General features: G+C 45.0%; 1 protein-coding gene across 1 annotated transcript in view; it reads left to right on the top strand.

Moving 5' to 3' along the window:
* Positions 1–18,764, top strand: part of LOC134064369 (uncharacterized) — a 39,115-nt gene that overhangs the window by 16,398 nt on the left and 3,953 nt on the right. The window contains exons 5-18 of the mRNA XM_062520288.1: positions 1,391–1,528; positions 2,032–2,247; positions 2,373–2,510; positions 2,835–2,993; positions 3,349–3,428; positions 3,558–3,789; positions 4,216–5,149; positions 5,797–7,778; positions 10,412–10,484; positions 11,345–12,267; positions 13,860–13,932; positions 14,929–15,737; positions 16,972–17,095; positions 18,475–18,531. Coding sequence (XP_062376272.1) covers positions 1,391–1,528; positions 2,032–2,247; positions 2,373–2,510; positions 2,835–2,993; positions 3,349–3,428; positions 3,558–3,789; positions 4,216–5,149; positions 5,797–7,778; positions 10,412–10,484; positions 11,345–12,267; positions 13,860–13,932; positions 14,929–15,737; positions 16,972–17,095; positions 18,475–18,531 — 5,938 coding nt within the window. The remainder of the gene's footprint in view (positions 1–1,390; positions 1,529–2,031; positions 2,248–2,372; positions 2,511–2,834; positions 2,994–3,348; positions 3,429–3,557; positions 3,790–4,215; positions 5,150–5,796; positions 7,779–10,411; positions 10,485–11,344; positions 12,268–13,859; positions 13,933–14,928; positions 15,738–16,971; positions 17,096–18,474; positions 18,532–18,764) is intronic.

Below are 18,764 nucleotides of genomic sequence, written 5' to 3'. Positions count from 1 at the left end.
GCAAAAAGTATTTGTTGATTGTATTGCTTGAAACCAGCTGTGTGTGTGTGTGTGTGTGTGTGTGTGTGTGTGTGTGTGTGTGTGTGTGTGTGTGCTATAAAACAAATAAAAATGTCCCAGCGCTGCAATACTAGACGATACTAGATAATATGTGTCCAACTAGTAACACTCACACACGCACGCACACGCACGCACACACACACACACACACACACACACACACACACACACACACACACACACACACACACACACACACACAGGTGGATTAAGGTGGTCATAGGACCCTAGGCTACATGTTCTGCAACCCCCCCTCCCAATTACCTGTATATTTTTCCAGTTTTGCTCTGGTACATTACAGTTGAACCACCCTTATGGAGCAACATTGAACATACCATATAGGCCTATGGCCACACACACCCTTATATACCATATAGGCCTATGGCCACACACACCCTTATATACCATATACTGTAGGCCTATGGCCACACACACCCTTATATACCATATAGGCCTATGGCCACACACACCCTTATATACCATATAGGCCTATGGCCACACACACTCTTATATACCATATAGGCCTATGGCCACACACACCCTTATATACCATATACAGTAGGCCTATGGCCACACACACTCTTATATACCATATACTGTAGGCCTATGGCCACACACACCCTTATATACCATATAGGCCTATGGCCACACACACCCTTATATACCATATAAGCCTATGGCCACACACACCCTTATATACCATATAGGCCTATGGCCACACACACCCTTATATACCATATAGGCCTATGGCCACACACACCCTTATATACCATATAGGCCTATGGCCACACACACCCTTATATACCATATAGGCCTATGGCCACACACACCCTTATATACCATATAAGCCTATGGCCACACACACCCTTATATACCATATAGGCCTATGGCCACACACACCCTTATATACCATATAAGCCTATGGCCACACACACACCTTATAGAGCAACACTGAACATAACGTATAGGCCTATGGCCACACACACTGCTGGTCAAAAGTTTTGGATCACTTAGAAATTTCCATTGCACTCCATTATAGACCAATACCAGCTGAGATCAGTTGCATTGTTTTCTTAATCAGGAATTGCAAAAGGCTTCTCCAATGTTTCCTTTTAAAATGATCTCAGATTAGTAAACAGAATGTACCTTTGGAACACTGGATGATTGGTTGCTGATAATGTGCAGTGTAGATGTTGCATTAAAGATCAGCCATTGCTTTCTACAACAGTCGAGAACGCTTTTGAAAGGAAGCCATAGTATGGTGTTAATGTTATGCATGTGCTGTGTAGACTTGATAAGACGGTTCATTTAGGTTATGTCTGCCCTCTAGTGGAATGCAATAGGCGGTGCAGAGCCATGGCTTGAAGAGATGGACGTTCCTGAAGTTGTGAGGACGGAACACCACGAGGGAACCGTTCTGAGGGTCCCGACAAGAGGGAACGCACCCGCCAGTGATATGGCAGTTAAGGCAAGTCATGTGTGTTATGTTGGCGTGTGGAGCGTGTGTGTTACTGAATGGAGTGTGTGCAGTTACTCCATAAGTCTTTGAACACATGCTGAAGTTGACGACAAAGAGGAATATGAAATCATCTTTTGGAAATTAATTGTAATGCCTTAAATAAAAAAACAAAAATGAGGAAATATCCAACCTTTAAGGACACCACTTTGAGCTCTGCTCTCCCATGCCCACATCCACGGCTAAAGTGCCATTGAGCAAGACACCTAACTCCTCACACACACACACACACACACACACACACACACACACACTTGAGCAAGGCACCTAACTCCTCATTGTTGTGGCCGGCAGCTCACTGCTCCGGGTTAGTGTGTGCTTCACCTCACTGTGTGCTGTGTATGTTTCACTAATTCACGGATTGCGATTGGCATAAATGCAAAGACCAAATTTCCTCCATGCGATCAAGAGTACATACTGTATGCTTATACTTCTACTTGTTCTATGTGCTGCAGCATCTCCATCTTGGTAGTTTGAAGGCCGTTGTGGGTGGAGTGGAGAAGAAGCTGAGCTTCAGTGCAGAGGATGTGCTAACGAAGGCCACCATGCTGGTTGGGGATAAAGTTCAGTTTAAAATATCCACCAACCCAACGACCAAGGCAGAGAGGGCCGTTACCGTGGAGATCCTGGCCGACACCCTCCAGTGCACAGACACAGAGGAACGACACACAGTGAGTGATCAGATTACTGATTGATAAAGTTTAGTGTAGAAAAGTAGGTGTTATTTTGATATGGCCAAGTCATTCTCCAAGTCAGTATAAAATAATTTGCTTGACGGAGTGCATTCCTTTTTCAGGGTGTGGTTCTTGGTTTGAGCAACTCGTTTGGGTACATCAAGAGCTCTCAGGACCCCAAACTGGTCTTTGACTTCTGTGAGGTCTTGGAAGACAAGAAGCTCTCCAACTCAGAGAGAGTGGAGTTCACCATAGTGCCAGTATGTTGCCTCTTACTTAGCGACAAAAAAAAGACAAATTCCATAAATCTTCAAATTATGGCCAGGATTCTATTTATAGCCAGGGGGGTGGTCGATTTGGACAAATAAAGACCGGCCCCCAAATACAACCCGGGGTAATAATTGGCTACCAGTAGGGCTATCAGTCCTGAAGGCCTGTGTTTTGTGCAGCCTAAGTAAATAAAAGACCCCGGCCATAATTTGCGGATTTACGGTATGTCTTTTTGGGAAAATTCAGAATAATCTTACCTGGCGTCTAGATAGCTTTATGTTCAGAAACGTTCATATTCCTCTTGATCTGTCCAGAACACGGTGGCTGGGACTGGCTACCAAGCCATCAGGATCAGAAGGCAGAAGATGGTCACTCATGTGCCAACCTTAGAGGCCCCAACTACAGCACACTCAGAGGAGATGTTCACCCCCGTGCCAACATCAGAGGGGTCCACCACAACACAGTCACAGAAGGTACAGTACTCATACCTCATACTGGATCACAGTACCAATCCTCAGTACATTCATGTGGATGCTTGTTTTAGTATCTTTATCTTTAGTATATTTTACTATTCTTTTTAGTCATGTTGATTGTTGATTTGTTATTCTATCATCCTGTTTGCATTGTAGTGTATGTTGTATAGCTCCCATTGGCTCAGTCCCTATTTGGAGAATGTTTTTCCTTCTACTTCATAAGGATGAGACTTCTGTCCACAGCAAATCACAAATGGGTTCAAAACCTCAGTTGACCAGAATTGTAAGAATTTTGAAATTATAAACACTGTATATTTGTTGATATTTTGTTGTCTTTTGCATTTCCTGTGCGCAGAAGATTACCTTCCAACCAACAGCCACCAAGGAAAGGATGCAGAAAGACACAGGAATCGATTCTGATGCCCCCAAAACAGGGTAAGTTGTAGGGTCCTCTACATCCAATGCACAATAAATGCATAGGTCTTGTATTTACCAGTAGAACTTGGAGTATTTACAAAAGTTTCATTATGAATAGACATGACAATTGATTTGTTTTTGCTACAGAAAGCGTGTCCAAATTCTACCCGGCCCAGTGAGTTCAGTAAAACCTGCAAAGAGAGAGAATAGAGAGGACACCAACACAAACTCAACAGAAGCTTCTGGAAGGAGAAGCAGCATCCACCCAAACTGTGACCAAAATGGCAACCAAAGTGGGAACAGAATCCAGGATGAGGGTGGTAGGAGCGATCATCCTCTGGGTAACCGTAGTGCAAGCAGAGACAGGAGACTTGTAGAAGTAAATAAAGACAAAGGCAAAGGAGAGAGAAGTCGCAGCAGGAGCAGAGAGCGGGCCAAGGGGGACCCACGGAGCAGGAGCAGTGACCGGGTTAGAGACCAAGGCAGAGATCTGGGTCACCAGAGCAGCTGCAGCAGAGAGAGGAGACGTGGAAGAAGCAAGGAGTGGTGGAATAGAAGTAGGAGCCACAGCAGAGAGCGCTCCCGCAGGAGTCGCAGCAGGAGCAGAGAGCGCTCCCGCGAGAGTCGCAGTCACAGCAGCAGAAGTAGAAGCAGAAGTAGAAGCCGGGAAAGAGCTGGCAAGATTGATCGATTTGAGCGGCGCAGTAGAACAATGGAGAGGAGGAGTAGAGCATTTAGGAGCAGGGAGAGGAGCAGTAGAGATAGAAGGAGTCGCAGCAGGAGCAGAGACCATTCCCCCAGGAAGAGACACAGCAGTAGCAAGGAGAGGAGCAGGGACAGAAGCAGAGACGGGGGCAGGAGCAGAGACCAGGATATGAAGAGCAACCAGCGGAGGAACTGTAGTTCAGAGCGTGGAGATGAGAAGCGCAAGAGACAAAGCAGCAGCAGCAGCAGCAGTGGTGAGGGTTCCCCCAGGAAACGCAAGCGGCGCAGCAGTCCCAGTCTAGAGACTGTGACCACAAAGGGTCGTAAGGACCTGTCCAGTGTCAAGGCCTCTGCCACTACCACCTGCAGATCACCCAAATCTGATGCAGGTGAGGATGAGGAGGATGAGGATTTGGCCAGGAAGAATATGGAGCTGGAACAGTTGGAAGCTTTGATTGCTGAAAAGCTGGCTGAACATGCTGCCTTGGAACTAGAGATGACATCATCTGTCGTCTTTGGTGGGAGGGACACTGTATTACCTTGCCAAACCTCTCTTTCTCCGCAACATCAGAGAGCTACGCCCCCTCTCAGACAAGCCCCCGCTGATGACCTCTATGACCAGATGGACGAGGAGTATAAGAAACAGCTAAAGGAAGTACGTCTTGGAAGGGCCAAAGACACACAACAAGATGTCTTGCGCCATTATGACCGCGCTGCGAGGTTCAGGAAAGATTTATGTGCTGGTGTGGAACCAGTGCTGTGTTTAGAAGGGCAGTTCCTCAGACAGCCTGAGGAGGGCAGCGAGGAGCTCTGTGTTCACGAAGAATCCGATGAGCACCACAGGAAACGAGAAGAGAAGAGCATAGAGCCATATAATCAGAAGAGAGAAGACCAAACACCAATCCTGGGCCAGCATGAACAGAAGATCTCTGATATGCATAGGCATTCAGATGAGGGTAGGACTTTTCCAAAAGGAGCAACTCTTGGCAAATCTATTGATGTAGTGGAGACCGAACGTCTTCAGTCTCGACATGGTACGTTCTTCCACCTTTAGTCAGACAAATGTACCCCACTGCTCTAACATGTACCCCACTGCTCTAACATGTACCCTACTGCTCTCAGTCAGTCAGAATTCTTTAGTAATGGTGTTGTATCCTGAGTCTTCTCACGTCACATCCAAATGATCAACAGAACAAGAGAGGGACTCCTGGAACTGATTATTAGGTTCTAGGTTACTGTTAATCGTGGGCGCTGGGGATTTTGGAATAGTTTCGGAATAGTCGACCAGACAACCAGAGTAATGGTTGCAATCCTAGCTCTTAGTTGAGTGTAAGTTTACTGTTACTGTCTCTATATCTGTGTTTTTTCCCCTAGTAGGTTTGTGAATTGCTGCTCTAACGGAGTTCCCTCAGAGCACCACCTGATTCCTTATGATATGATAAAAAAAAAAATTAATTGATCTTTTGGGTCAAATACGAATGAAACATTAGGAGCTGGATGTACATTACTTCCTTACAATCACTGTGCTTATACTCATTATCTGTGTCTAGTTATTTTTGAGTGACAGGTCACAGAATCAAATAACAATTTATGTCAGAGAGCCACTTAATAACTAGACAGAATCACCCGAGCAGTGCTTGACTGAAGTCACAAAGTACTGTGTTTTTTCCCTGTCTTTCAGGTCATGGCACTGACAGAAAAGATAAAACAGTGTGGATTTGTGGTCATGGCCTTGTAGCAGTGGCCAGACGGATAAGCCTGTGGTACAGAGTATGGCGTAACCTGAAAGGGCTGTGGAGTGGGACGCAGGGAATGACCTGGAGAGACCTCGTGCCCCACTTGAAGAGACTCAGGAAGAAGTGGCCTCTCCCCGACATACTCATCATCCACCTGGGGGACGACGACATCAACATGACGGACACTGTGGAGCTGCTGATCACCATCAGGGAGGAGCTAACCCGTGTACGCAGCCTGTTCCCCCAGTGCCTGATTGTGTGGTCGGACATCCTACCAACGTTCTTCTGGCAGCAGAGCACGACTCCTGATGTGGAGGTTGATGAGGCAGCAGGCATAATTCATGACATCATCAACTGCAGAGCGCATGCTATAGTGACTGAATTAGGGGGAGGAGTCATAACTCATGATAACATTGGCCCCGAATACTATTTCCCCAATGACGTTTACCTTTCAGACGAAGGCATTCAAAGGTTCAACCAAAACCTACGGCAGTTTGTGGAAAACTGGGAGAAGGAGTTAATCCCAACATCAAAACATTTAGAAATCACCTCGAATTCCCCAGAGCCCACTAACATTAAGCTAGAACCTGTTGATTCATTCCACGATTCCCTCTCTCATTCTGTTGACGATTTGGATGGGACTAGAGAAGACTCAGGATACAACACCAGTATCTCCTTCCAACAGTCCCAGAAGGATGTAAACTCCACGAAGAACGCGTCTCAGCCCCAAAGCCCTCCAGCCACCTCCACTGCTCCTGCGGTTTCATCCAGCTCACCTCCTGCGGTTTCATCCAGCGCATCTCCTGCGGTTTCATCCTCGGGAACACCCAGACCAGAAGAAAGCGGTGGTCGGCCTTTGAATCACGCAGATGCGGATTTGGACATGACTCCAGAAGACTCACGAAACAGCATCATCTCCCTCCAACAGTCCCAGAAGGATGTGAACTGCACAGAGAGCACAGCTCAGCCCCATAGCTCTGTATCCACCTCAACTCAAAAACACATGAAACCTGAAACACATAAAACAATCTGGATGTGTGGATGTGTTCTTTCAGGTTTGGCAAAGAGCATAGCAGCAGGGCAAACAAAGACCAGTAAACTGGGTACTGATGGCCCTAGCATTGGGGTCCACCATGTGGGAGGTTCTGGAATGACCTGCACTGATCTTGTGGTCCAAATGCGGAAGGCCAAAGGCAAGCAGCCTCATCCAGACCTGCTCATCATCCATCTTGGCAATAACATCAAGACAACAAAAAAGGAACAGTTGCTGAACACAGTAAAGGGACTCTTGACTGCCATACACAGCATCTTTCCCCAGTGTCAGATTGTGTGGTCTGACATGCTGCTATTGCGCTTCAGCAAACAAAACATGACTCCTAGTAACAAGGCTGATGAGGCAGGAAACAGAATCCACCAAGTGATGAATCGTGCAGCACATGCTGTAGTTAAGGACCTTGGGGGAAGAGTCATCACCCATGACAACATTGGCCCTGAACTCTATCGCCCCGGTGACGATGAAATGGTCATCTCAGACCAAGGCATTAAAAGGTTCAACCTGAATATTCAGCAGTTTGTGGATGAGTGGAAGAGGCAGGTCTACTTTGTGGCGGGGCACAAAGAAACTATTCCGAAATCCCCAGCGCCGACGATCAGCAGCAACCTGGAACCTGCTAATGAGTTCCACGATTCCCTCTCTCGTTCTGTTGATCATTTGGATGTGACACAAGAAGACTCAGGAAACAGCACCAGTATCTCCCTCCAACAGTCCCAGAAGGATGTGAACTCCACAAAGAACGCATCTCAGCCCCAAAGCCCTCCAGCTGCTCCTGACATTTCACCGAGTTTATATCCTGCAGAGGGTGATTCCATGGATGTGACTCCACTAGACAAAGCCACCATTTCCCCACAACAGAAATTAAACCAGAAGGTAAAGAGTTCTCTGACTTCTTCATCAAAATGTTATTCCATATTGGGCTCATTCGATCTATGTAATAATCAGGTAATAATGTTTGCAGTGGCCTGATTGTTGACATTGCCAACACATAGATAGGCCTATTTAATGCAGCTGTCAACTTACAGTGGCGGTATCATCACTGATTTTTACAACATTTAATACAACGGTAAGATATGGTGTGTGATACAGTACACAGCTGTTCTAACAACAGCAAAGAGCCCTGTAGTTACCAACTGTCCAAGAATGGGAAGGAAAGAGAAAACACTGAGGAATTGAGCTGGTGCAGGAGAGACTTGTGGCTAGATTGGATGAATAGGCTAAACCTTTAGCCAACCTCGCACAGCCAAGTTTATTCCCGCCATTATTATATTACTATTATTAATCCTCATATCTGTCCTCATATCTGTGGGATTAAGTTACCCAAATCCCTCCAAAACAATTGACCTACACAGAGTTTTCAGACAGTGCAGACAGCTGCAGTGACGGAGACATCAGCAGTATGTAGCAACGTTAGCCTGCCGGAGATTACCTATGAGCATTTGCATAGATAAGCATTGCAAGGTAGGCAATGTTAGCCAATGTTTCACAGTAGCCTAGACTAATATATCGTCATGGCTGAGAGTGTTGGCACCCATGCTAAAGTTAACTAAAAAGTGGAATATAAAATCATCTTTGGGAAATTGATCTTAATGCCTCAAGTAATAAAATAAGGAAATATCCAAGCTTTATGGACACCAATTTTCTTTGTGAGTGAATAATGTATCGTAAATAAATAAATGTTTGTTAGCAAGATAACTCAAAAAGTAATGGATGGATTTCAGGCATGACCCAAGGAGGAAACGATTAAATTGTGGTAGTGATCCGTAATGGCACGGTATGGCCACGTGGTGGCGATCTGAATAGTTTAGGTTCAAATGTATGACAACCTAGGAAGAAGAAGGCAGGCGGAGGTAGCTGCGCTCTCTGGCTATGTCCAGAAGTCAAGCGTGCACGCTGGGCAGTGTGCATTTTCCGGAAGTTACGTCAGAATAGACTGTCCGAAAGTCAAGCGCTCTCACTAGTTGGCTACTTCGTTTGGCATGATTTCCAAGCGTGCTTCGATGCATCTTTTTTGGCCTCAGATATCCCATAATCCATTGCGCAGCGCAGGTCAAGCTCCACACGTCATGCAAATCGTCAACACACCCCTCTCCCCGAGTCAGGTGACGCCAACTAGTTAGTGCTGTTCAAATGTAGGTAGGGACGCATACTGAGGAGCGAGCTAACTAAGACGCTACTGGGAAGAGGGTACTATCCAGCGTGCACGCTTGACTTCTGGACATAGCCTCTGAGTGCTTTTCTAGTTTACCAGATGTTTCCAAAGTGACATACATAAAGAGAATACAATCTAATTTACAGTGCATGTTAGGTGTGCTAGGTTGTTGGAAGTGTTAGGAGAAGAGGCATCCTTGGAAGAGTTGGGTCTTCAAGAGTTTTGGGACGCAGCAGCCAGGGGGTAACAGGCCTATATTAGAGCACTTGAGCAAGTGGGTGCAGACCTAGCAATCACTTCATGCGCAAGCATTAGTGACTTGAATTTGATGCGGGTGGCTAAGGGTAGCCAGTTGGAGCTCAAAGAACAGCACGGTAACGTTCCCTTTTTCATTTGTAGGTTCAAAGAGAGGGTGTTAGTTTTGATGTTGATGTTGTGATTGATTTGTTTGTTTGTTTGATTGGGACGATATGTGAAGCCATGTGAGTGCTGTGTACACCAGCTGGTTCAGCCCGATCGAGTACTGGAGGAAATTGCATGTGGTTGTTCTGGTGTGATGGTAGGAAATATGGCGTTGGAGGAGGTTGGTAGGAATAGGGTCCATTGAACATGTGGTAGCTCCACGTTAGATAGATAGATACAGTGCCTATAGAAAGTCATCATACCCTTTTGAAATAGTTCCTTTTTTTGTCTTACAGCCGAAATCAAAACCCATCTAAAAAAAATATTTTTCCAGTTTTATTTACAAATTTATCTGTACAACATCAAAATAATGAAAAAAAAGTAAACCATTCTGAAAATTGATAATACATATAAAAACTAGAATAATAGGGTTGGAAAAGTCACCCCTGACTTAATACTTTGTAGAGCTTCCTTTTTCTTTCATTAGAGCCATCAATCTGTTTGGATATGTCTCTATTATAGCTTTGCACACCTAGATAAGGGAATATTTGTCTATTCTTCCGTGAAAAATTGATAAACTTCAGTCAAATTCTGTAGGGAATGGCGATGGACTGCTCTCAATCCACAGATTTTCTATAGGATCTAAGTCAGGGCTTTGACTTTGCCACTCAAGGATATTCACCATCCTATCCTTAAGCCACTGCTTTGTTCTTTTGGCAGTAAGTTGAGGATCATTGTCATGTTGGAAGGCGAATGACCTGCCCATCTTCAGCTGTCTAGCAGAGGGACGCAGGTTTTCCTTTAGAATTTGGGTGTACTTCCAGCATCCATTTTCCCTTCCATCCTGACCAATTGCCCAGTCCCCGCTGAAGAGCAACATCCCCACAACATAATGTTGCCCCCACCATGCTTCACACGAATGTTGATGAATTTTTCTGTTGTTGTCCACCAGCAGCAGGTCAGAAAGAGCAATGAGAGTCCTGTGGAGGAGAACCAGACACATGGGAGCAGTGCACCCATCACAGGTACACACACACACACACACGCACACACACACACACACACACACACACACACACACATACACACACACTCAGTGCAGTTTACACACACACAAACACACACACACACACACACACACACTCAGTGCAGTTTACACACACACACACAGACACACACTCAGACAGACACACACACTCTCTCTCTCAGTGCAGTTTACACACACACACACACACACACACACACACACACACACACACACACACACACACACTCTCTCTCTCTCTCTTCTCTCAGTGCAGTTTACACACACACACGCTGAATGCAGTTCACACAAACACACACACTTATCACCAGCAGACCATACAGATGTTTTCTTTACGTAGATTAGTTGGGCTAAAGTAGAGAAAGAGTCTTACTATTATTATTATTATTATTATTATTATTATTATTATTAATATTATCATTATTATTATTATCATTATTAATTATATTAAGATATTTTTGCACTAGCACTGCAGTAGCCTATAGTGAATGCTAAATAGGTCAGACTCAGCTAGTGCGTCTGTTTGCCTCTGACTGCTCAAAATTACACATCTGTGATTGCAGGTGGAATGGAAGCCATTGGAACAGGTGCAACTCTTTAGTTTAATTGCCTTTATGATGTCAAAACGGCAAATACAAAGCATACGTTTTTCTTAATATTTCTTGATAAAAGTTCACAAAAAAATGAAATACATTGCTCACGAGTCCTTTAGAAGACCTATGCAACAAAGTTTGAATGACATTTCTTATTTCAAATAGTTCAACCTGGATTGGTTGAAGGAATAAGAAGTAGTCTGTTATTGACCAAACGCTAATGCAATGCACTGTGTTTTTCTTTCAGGCCCTGGTACCAAAACATCTAATGTGAAAGGTCCACCCAAAGTAGTCTGGATGTGTGGTTTTGCTCTTGGGGGTTTGGCCGAAAGGATAACATCATTACAGCAGCAGGCTGCTAAACGAGGGAGTGCGTGCGCCAACATCAGGGTTCACCAGTGGGGGGCTCCTCAAATGAGCTGGAGCCAGCTGGTCATAGAGATGTGCATGTTCAAACGGCAGCAGCCCCGTCCAGACATGCTGGTCATTCATCTGGGAGATGCAAACATTGACCTGAGTTATGCAGAATATTGTCTGAATAGCATCAGGAGGGATTTGCGTAAAACGCATGCTATCTTCCCCCAGTGCCTGATTGTGTGGTCCAACATGCTAGTAGGAGGCTCCTGGACCAGTGCCGGAAATGAGCAAGCTGCAGCAAATGTCATTGATAGAATCAATCACGAAGCACATTCTTTCATAACTAGCCTGGGGGGGAAAGTTATCGCTCACAAGAACATTTGGCGTAACCTCTATCTCTCAAATAAAGCCATTAAAATGTTAACCGAAAACATACACAGATTTTTGGATGAGTGGGCGATGGGGGTCAATCCTAAATCAGAGGTCACAAACACCACCTCAACAGCTATAGCGCCCCCTACAGACAGTGCAGGGCCTACTTCAGGCAGTTCCCATGTCGATCAGAACGCATCTCAGCCACACAGCCCTGCAGCCACCTCCTCTGCTCCTGCAGCCACCTCCTCTGCTCCTGCAGCCACCTCCTCTGCTCCTGCAGCCACCTCCTCTGCTGCTGTTGCATCAAGCTCAGCTCCTGCAGCCACCTCCTCTGCTCCTGCTGTTGCATCAAGCTCAGCTCCTGCAGCCGGTGATCATGAGGAAGTGACTCCAGAAGACTCAGGAAACACCACCGCCTCTCACCAGTACTCCCACAAGGTAAACCAGGACTGTGTCTGAAACATCTGTACGCACGCTGGGCAGTGTGCATTTTCCGGAAGTTACGTCAGAATAGACTGTCCGAAAGTCAAGCGCTTTCGCTAGTTGGGTACTTCGTTTTGCGTGATTTCCAAGCGTGCATCGATGCATCTTTTTTGCCCTCAGGTATCTTATAATCCATTGCGCAGCGCAGGTCAAGCTCCACACGTCATGCAAATTGTCAACACACCCCCCTCCCCGAGTCAGGTGACGCCAACTAGTTAGTACTGTCCAAATGTAGGTAGGGACACATACTGAGGAGCAAGCTAACTAAGACGCTACTGGAAAGAAGGTACTATCCAGCGTGCACGCTTGACTTCTGGACACAGCCCAGGATACTTGATCATCCTCCCATTAAAGGGGCGCTAAGTGATATTGGATTATGTCACTGATCGTTAAAGGGATGCAAAGTGATATTAGAGTACTTCACTGATCATTAAAGGGGCACTAAGTGATATTGGATCAGGTCACTGATGATTAAAGGGGCGCTAAGTGATATTTGGAGAACATCACTGTTGACGTTCAAACAAAACCGAGAGCTAGCTTGCTACTCCCTCCCATGCAACTGAAACTCTCCTGAATCCACATCACTCTGAGCGGGATTGCATCGCTTGCAATAGGACTGAGCAAGTTGCTAGACGAAACTATTTCTTTCCTGATTCATGGCAGCAGAAATCATGCCTAATGTCAAGATGCGTTTGCTTATTCATGGCAGCAGAAATCATGCCTAATGTCAAGATGCGTTCCTTATTCATGGCAGCAGAAATCATGCCTAATGTCAAGATGCGTTCCTTATTCATGGCAGCAGAAATCATGCCTAATGTTAAGATGCGTTCCTTATTCATGGCAGCAGAAATCATGCCTAATGTCAAGATGCGTTTGCTATGCCCACGCTCCCACTAATGTGGAACAGAGTGGTTTGTTTGTTCATTTTATAGTCAGTTGAGAGTTGCTTGAGTGTTGGTTGGAGAATGAGGTAATGCAGGTGTTATTTCGGTGTGTAGAATTACTTTCATTTCAGTTCAATTTAATTTCACTTATAGAGCGCCAAAACATTACACATGTCTCATGGTGCTTTACAGAATGCTAAACATTCAGAGGTTAAGAGAGGGCCCATGAGTAACAGGGGTGAGGAAAAATTGGAGATACATGTAGGAAGAAACCTCGGACAGATCCACGGCTAAAGGGCCCAACCCATCTGCGTAGGGTCAGTTACAGTGCATGTTTAGTCTCAGAAAGCTCAAATAGTCCAGTGTAGGTAATAAATTGTCCATAGGGATTAGTAATTTTCTCAGGGAAAGTAATAGGTCGCTAGGACGCGTGGTCCCGGAATCCAGGCAAGGGTACCACAGCAGGCAATGGTAGGGCAATTACTCAGAATACCTAACAGTCTCAAGTGCGAGTTCTCATTTCTATTTGTTAATTTGCTTTTTTGCTTATTTTTTTATTTTTTTTGGGGGGGGGGGGGGGGCATAATGATAACTGCTCAACTTGTGAGCAGATGTGTGCAGTCTGCAATAGTTTGACTGATCTTGTGCGTTGTTGTCCACCAGCAGCAGGTCAGAAAGAGCAATGAGAGTCCTGTGGAGGAGAACCAGACACATGGGAGCAGTGCACCCATCACAGGTACACACACACACACACACGCAGAAGCAGTGAACCCATCACAGGTACACACTCACACACACACACATGGGAGCAGTGCACCCATCACAGGTACACACACACACACACACACATGGGAGCAGTGCACCCATCACAGGTACCACACTCTTAGTGCAGGTTTCACACACACACACGCACACACACACACACACACACACACACACACACACACACACACACGGGAGCAGTGCACCCATCACAGGTACCACACTCTTAGTGCAGGTTTCACACACACACACACACACACACACACACACACACACACACACACACACACGCGGGAGCAGTGAACCCATCACAGGTACACGCACACAAGGTGTGAAAGCGGTACAAAAAATACACCCGGCGGTGTCATGTAAACTTAGCTTAAATTGCATAGCCGTTGAAAAAAAGTGGGTTGCCATGTGGTCCCACTGCGCACGTGTTGGATGGTAAATCTGCTGTGGTGAATTTGCAGTGCTACAACTGTGGCTCTGCAGTCAGACCATTGTCATCTGAACTATTACTTAAAGCTAGGGTGTTTTTGTGAATGTACCAGAGTCAAACTTTCGTTTTAAAAGCATAATTGCATCAGAAGCGCCACATTTCAGCTCGTTTTTGGGTTAAATGCCATTTTAAATGGGAATCGGAGGGGCACTACAATGTTGACACATGATCGCGTCAAAATCAATATTTTTGAAACACTAAGAAGGCTTGACACAACATGAAACTTTTGATCGAAATATCATCAGTGTCTCTACACATGAACTCGAGCATCGAGCAACACCGAGTTTACCAAAAGAACTCACTCCTTGCCAGTCAGTAGTTGTTCATCCTTTAATAATGCTTTAGATCTTCAACCGTTGTTGTTGTTCAGTATGTCTAACACATCTAATGTAACCAGTAGGGAGAACAAATGTAATGTCTCCAACAGTGATTGACTAAACGCTAATGCAATGCACTGTGTTTTTCTTTCAGGCCCTGGTACCAAAACATCTAATGTGAAAGGTCCACCCAAAGTAGTCTGGATGTGTGGTTTTGCTCTGGGGGGTTTGGCCGAAAGGATAACATCATTACAGCAGCAGGCTGCTAAACTAGGGAGTGCGTTCAGGGTTCACCAGTGGGGGGCTCCTCAAATGAGCTGGAGCCAGCTGGTCATAGAGATGTGCATGTTCAAACGGCAGCAGCCCCGTCCAGACATGCTGCTCATTCATCTGGGAGATGCAAACGTTGACCTGAGTTATGCAGAATATTGTCTGAATAGCATCAGGAGGGATTTGGCTCGAACGCATGCTATCTTCCCCCAGTGCCTGATTGTGTGGTCCAACATGCTAGCAGGAGGCTCCTGGACCAGTAACATGCATGAGCATGCTGCAGCAAATGTCATTGATAGAATCAATCACGAAGCACATTCTTTCATAACTAGCCTGGGGGGGAAAGTTATCGCTCATGAGAACATTTGGCGTAGCTTCCATCTCTCAAATAAAGCCATTGAAATGTTTAGCGAAAACATACACAGATTTTTGGATGAGTGGGCGATGGGGGTCAATCCTAAATCAGAGGTCTTAAACACCACCTCAACAGCTATAGCGCCCCCTACAGACAGTGCAGGGCCTACTTCAGGCAGTTCACATGTCGGTCAGAACGCATCTCAGCCGCACAGCCCTGCAGCCACCTCCTCTGCTCCTGCTGTTGCATCAAGCTCAGCTCCTGCAGCCGGTGATCATGAGGAAGTGACTCCAGAAGACTCAGGAAACACCACCGCCTCTCACCAGTGCTCCCACAAGGTAAACCAGGATACTTGATCATCCTCCCATTAAAGGGGCACTAAGTGATATAGAAGGTAAACCAGGATACTTGATAATCTCATTAAGGTCCATAATGAAAACCTATAGATGAACAATTTAGCAAAAAAGGCAACTGGTTTGTTTAAAAAAGTGATTAAAAAAGTATATATACTTCTACTGTTGAAGAAAAGGTTCAAATGCCTGCGTTCATTTTAATGGGCAAACCTACATGATTTAAAGGTAAACTATGCAAGTTTTTTTAGCTTAATATTCCTTAAAGGGATAGTTCGGGTTTTAAGACACGAAGTTATATGGGTTCCCTGTCAGCAACGTTGTGCATCAGCACTGACTTACCCCCCGACAGCGTCCTGTGAGCCGAGATCCAGCCGGTTTTTGATCGTTTTTGATGCCGGACTATTTTCTTCAGCAAGTTTCTGGGGTCACGAAAGTAAAGTGTTTTTCTTCTCAAAACCATATGCGTTCAACAGAGTGATATATTTGCACCACAAAAACGTTGTCCAGCTGTCAGTAGCGCGCAGTGATAGGAATCGCGAAAAATAAGTTAGTGATAACGAGGTTTGAATTTTTCCTGGACAACGTTTTTGTGGTGCAAATATATCACTCTTTTGAACGCATATGGTTTTGAGAAGAAAAACACTTTACTTTCGTGACCCCAGAAACTTGCCGGACTACTTTCTTCAGCATCAAAAACCGGCTGGATCTCGGCTCACAGGACGCTGTTGCGGGGTAAGTCAGTGCTGATGCACAACGTTGCTGACGGGGAACCCATATAACTTTGTGTCTTAAAACCCGAACTATCCCTTTAACTGATCACCTTGGGAGTCATTTGAATGGTTATGTGACTCATTTCGGGTTGAATGACGGCTGTCTCGCTTCCCCCTAGTGCCTGTGAGCGGAAAAAACATGCTTGCAAGTTTGTGCCACCGGGACGTTTGCGCTGACAAACCGAGTTTCGCAGCCTCGCAATCATGCTCATGAAAAGGCAGACTTACCGATTGAGTGTTGTAAAATATACATGCTAAAGCTGTAGGGGAAGCTCTGCAGAGAAACCTCCACGCGTAAGATGAGAAAACTGTGAAGAAATGGCCAAACCTGCATAGTTCCTCTTTAAAAAAACAGCGCTTTGCAGTGCCTAGCTGCCTGATTGTGGTTTCCTGATTGTTGTTTATTTTTAAATAAAGTGAAAAAGTATTTTTCCTTCCTTCTTTTGCAGATTTCCCACGTGCTGAAGTCAAAAAATATATTGAGCATCACTGACGACCAAAGTCTCTCGTCAGAGAATTCCTCCAACATACTGCAGCCACAGAAGGAGGAGGTCCAGCCGATATCTGCAGCTGGTCGGTCACCTTCCTGATTATGAACGTACACTTGCTTTAAGTAATGTTACTGATTATGAACGTACAATTGCTTTAAAGGAGAATTGCTGTGTGATATTGACTTAAAGTGTGTTGAAACATGCTACCGAGTGTGAGCGTTTGTCTCAGAGCTGATCTCGACCTGCCCCCTGCACTCAGAAATCTGCCGCTAGTTAGCCGATGCTACCAACAGGTTTTCAATGGGAGTGCCTCGGGCATGGGCTTAGCCATGCAAATAAATCACTGTTTTACACCATTTCTGAGGCTCAAAGTAGCTCCACACTTTACTGGTGGACTTCTGAGGGCCCTGACATTTAAAACGAGACATCGAGAACTTTGAAAAAGCACTGGTCATTTACTTACATGACGGTTTATTCAGGCAGTCACTTCTGAAAGTTTACCGTTCGCCACCATCTTGAATTTAGTCACGTGACGAGCCGGAGCAGAACTATAGCTGTGACGTGAATCAGTCACGTGAATACTCGCGGTAGTTTTGGACAGGAGTGCAAACAGTTGGCAACTATTGCAAGGATGTCGGATGATGACGCGACAGAGTTTTATGAAGACTTTGAAGACGAGGAGGAAACATTTGAGTTTGATGGGCGTCCTTATTTATTTGAGCCTGAATATATGGAGAAAGAGTAGTTCCGCTCCGGCTCGTCACGTGACTAAATTCAAGATGGCGGCGAACGATAAACTTTCGGAATTGACTGCCTGAACAAACCGTCAGGTAAGTAAACCACCAGTGCTTTTTCAAAGTTCTCGATGTCTCGTTTTAAATGTCAGGGCCCTCAGAAGTCCACCACTTTAAGTCAATATCACACCGGAATTCTCCTTTAAGTAATGTTACTGCTTCTTGTAGTGGATCAATTGCTTGGCTCAAAGAGCTGTATAGCCCTTTTTACCAGGTCCTTTGCAGTTCCATATTTACAATTGCCTGCACCGCAAAAACTGCTTAACTACTGCTTATATCAAGATAAAAAAAATCTAGTTGCCATTGTTTTGTAAAGACACTTATCTAGCACTTTCTCGTAAAATCCTTAGACTTAATTTAAGAAAAATTCGACTTTTCATCCTGAAAACAATTATTCTTGTAGTGTGTTAAGCACCTTTATCTTGATAGGACTCCTTGAAATATGTCAATCTTCTGAAATGAGGTAAACATGATCTTTCGAGAGAGCACAAGGTAACTAAAAACAATACCTATAGATTTTTTATCGTGATATAAGATTGATGATAGATTTTATTTTTTGCAGTGTGAGTGCTGTTTGTGTAAGTGCATGTGCCAGTGAATTCTACTATGATGTGTGTAATTGTAAGGTTCTTTTGGTCATAATATCATTCTTTATCTCTCACTATAGTGACGGACACGAAGGCCACTTCGACTGAACCAAAGACCAGAGAGTTGTTCTTAAAATGTGAGACAGACACACACACACACACACACACACACACACACACACACACACACACACACACTCTCACTCTCACTCTCACTCTCACTCTCACACACATAATGTCAACATATATTTGCATATGTATTAACACATACATGCTTCCTTTACTTGGATTAAACCGGAGCCATTTAAAGAGAGAGTTGCGACAACTCCATTGACGCTAATGTTCCATATTTTCTCAACAATAGTTCCCG

This window comes from Sardina pilchardus, chromosome 18, assembly GCF_963854185.1.
Source record: "Sardina pilchardus chromosome 18, fSarPil1.1, whole genome shotgun sequence".
NCBI lineage: Eukaryota > Metazoa > Chordata > Actinopteri > Clupeiformes > Clupeidae > Sardina > Sardina pilchardus.
This window is presented reverse-complemented; position numbering and strand designations above follow the sequence as displayed.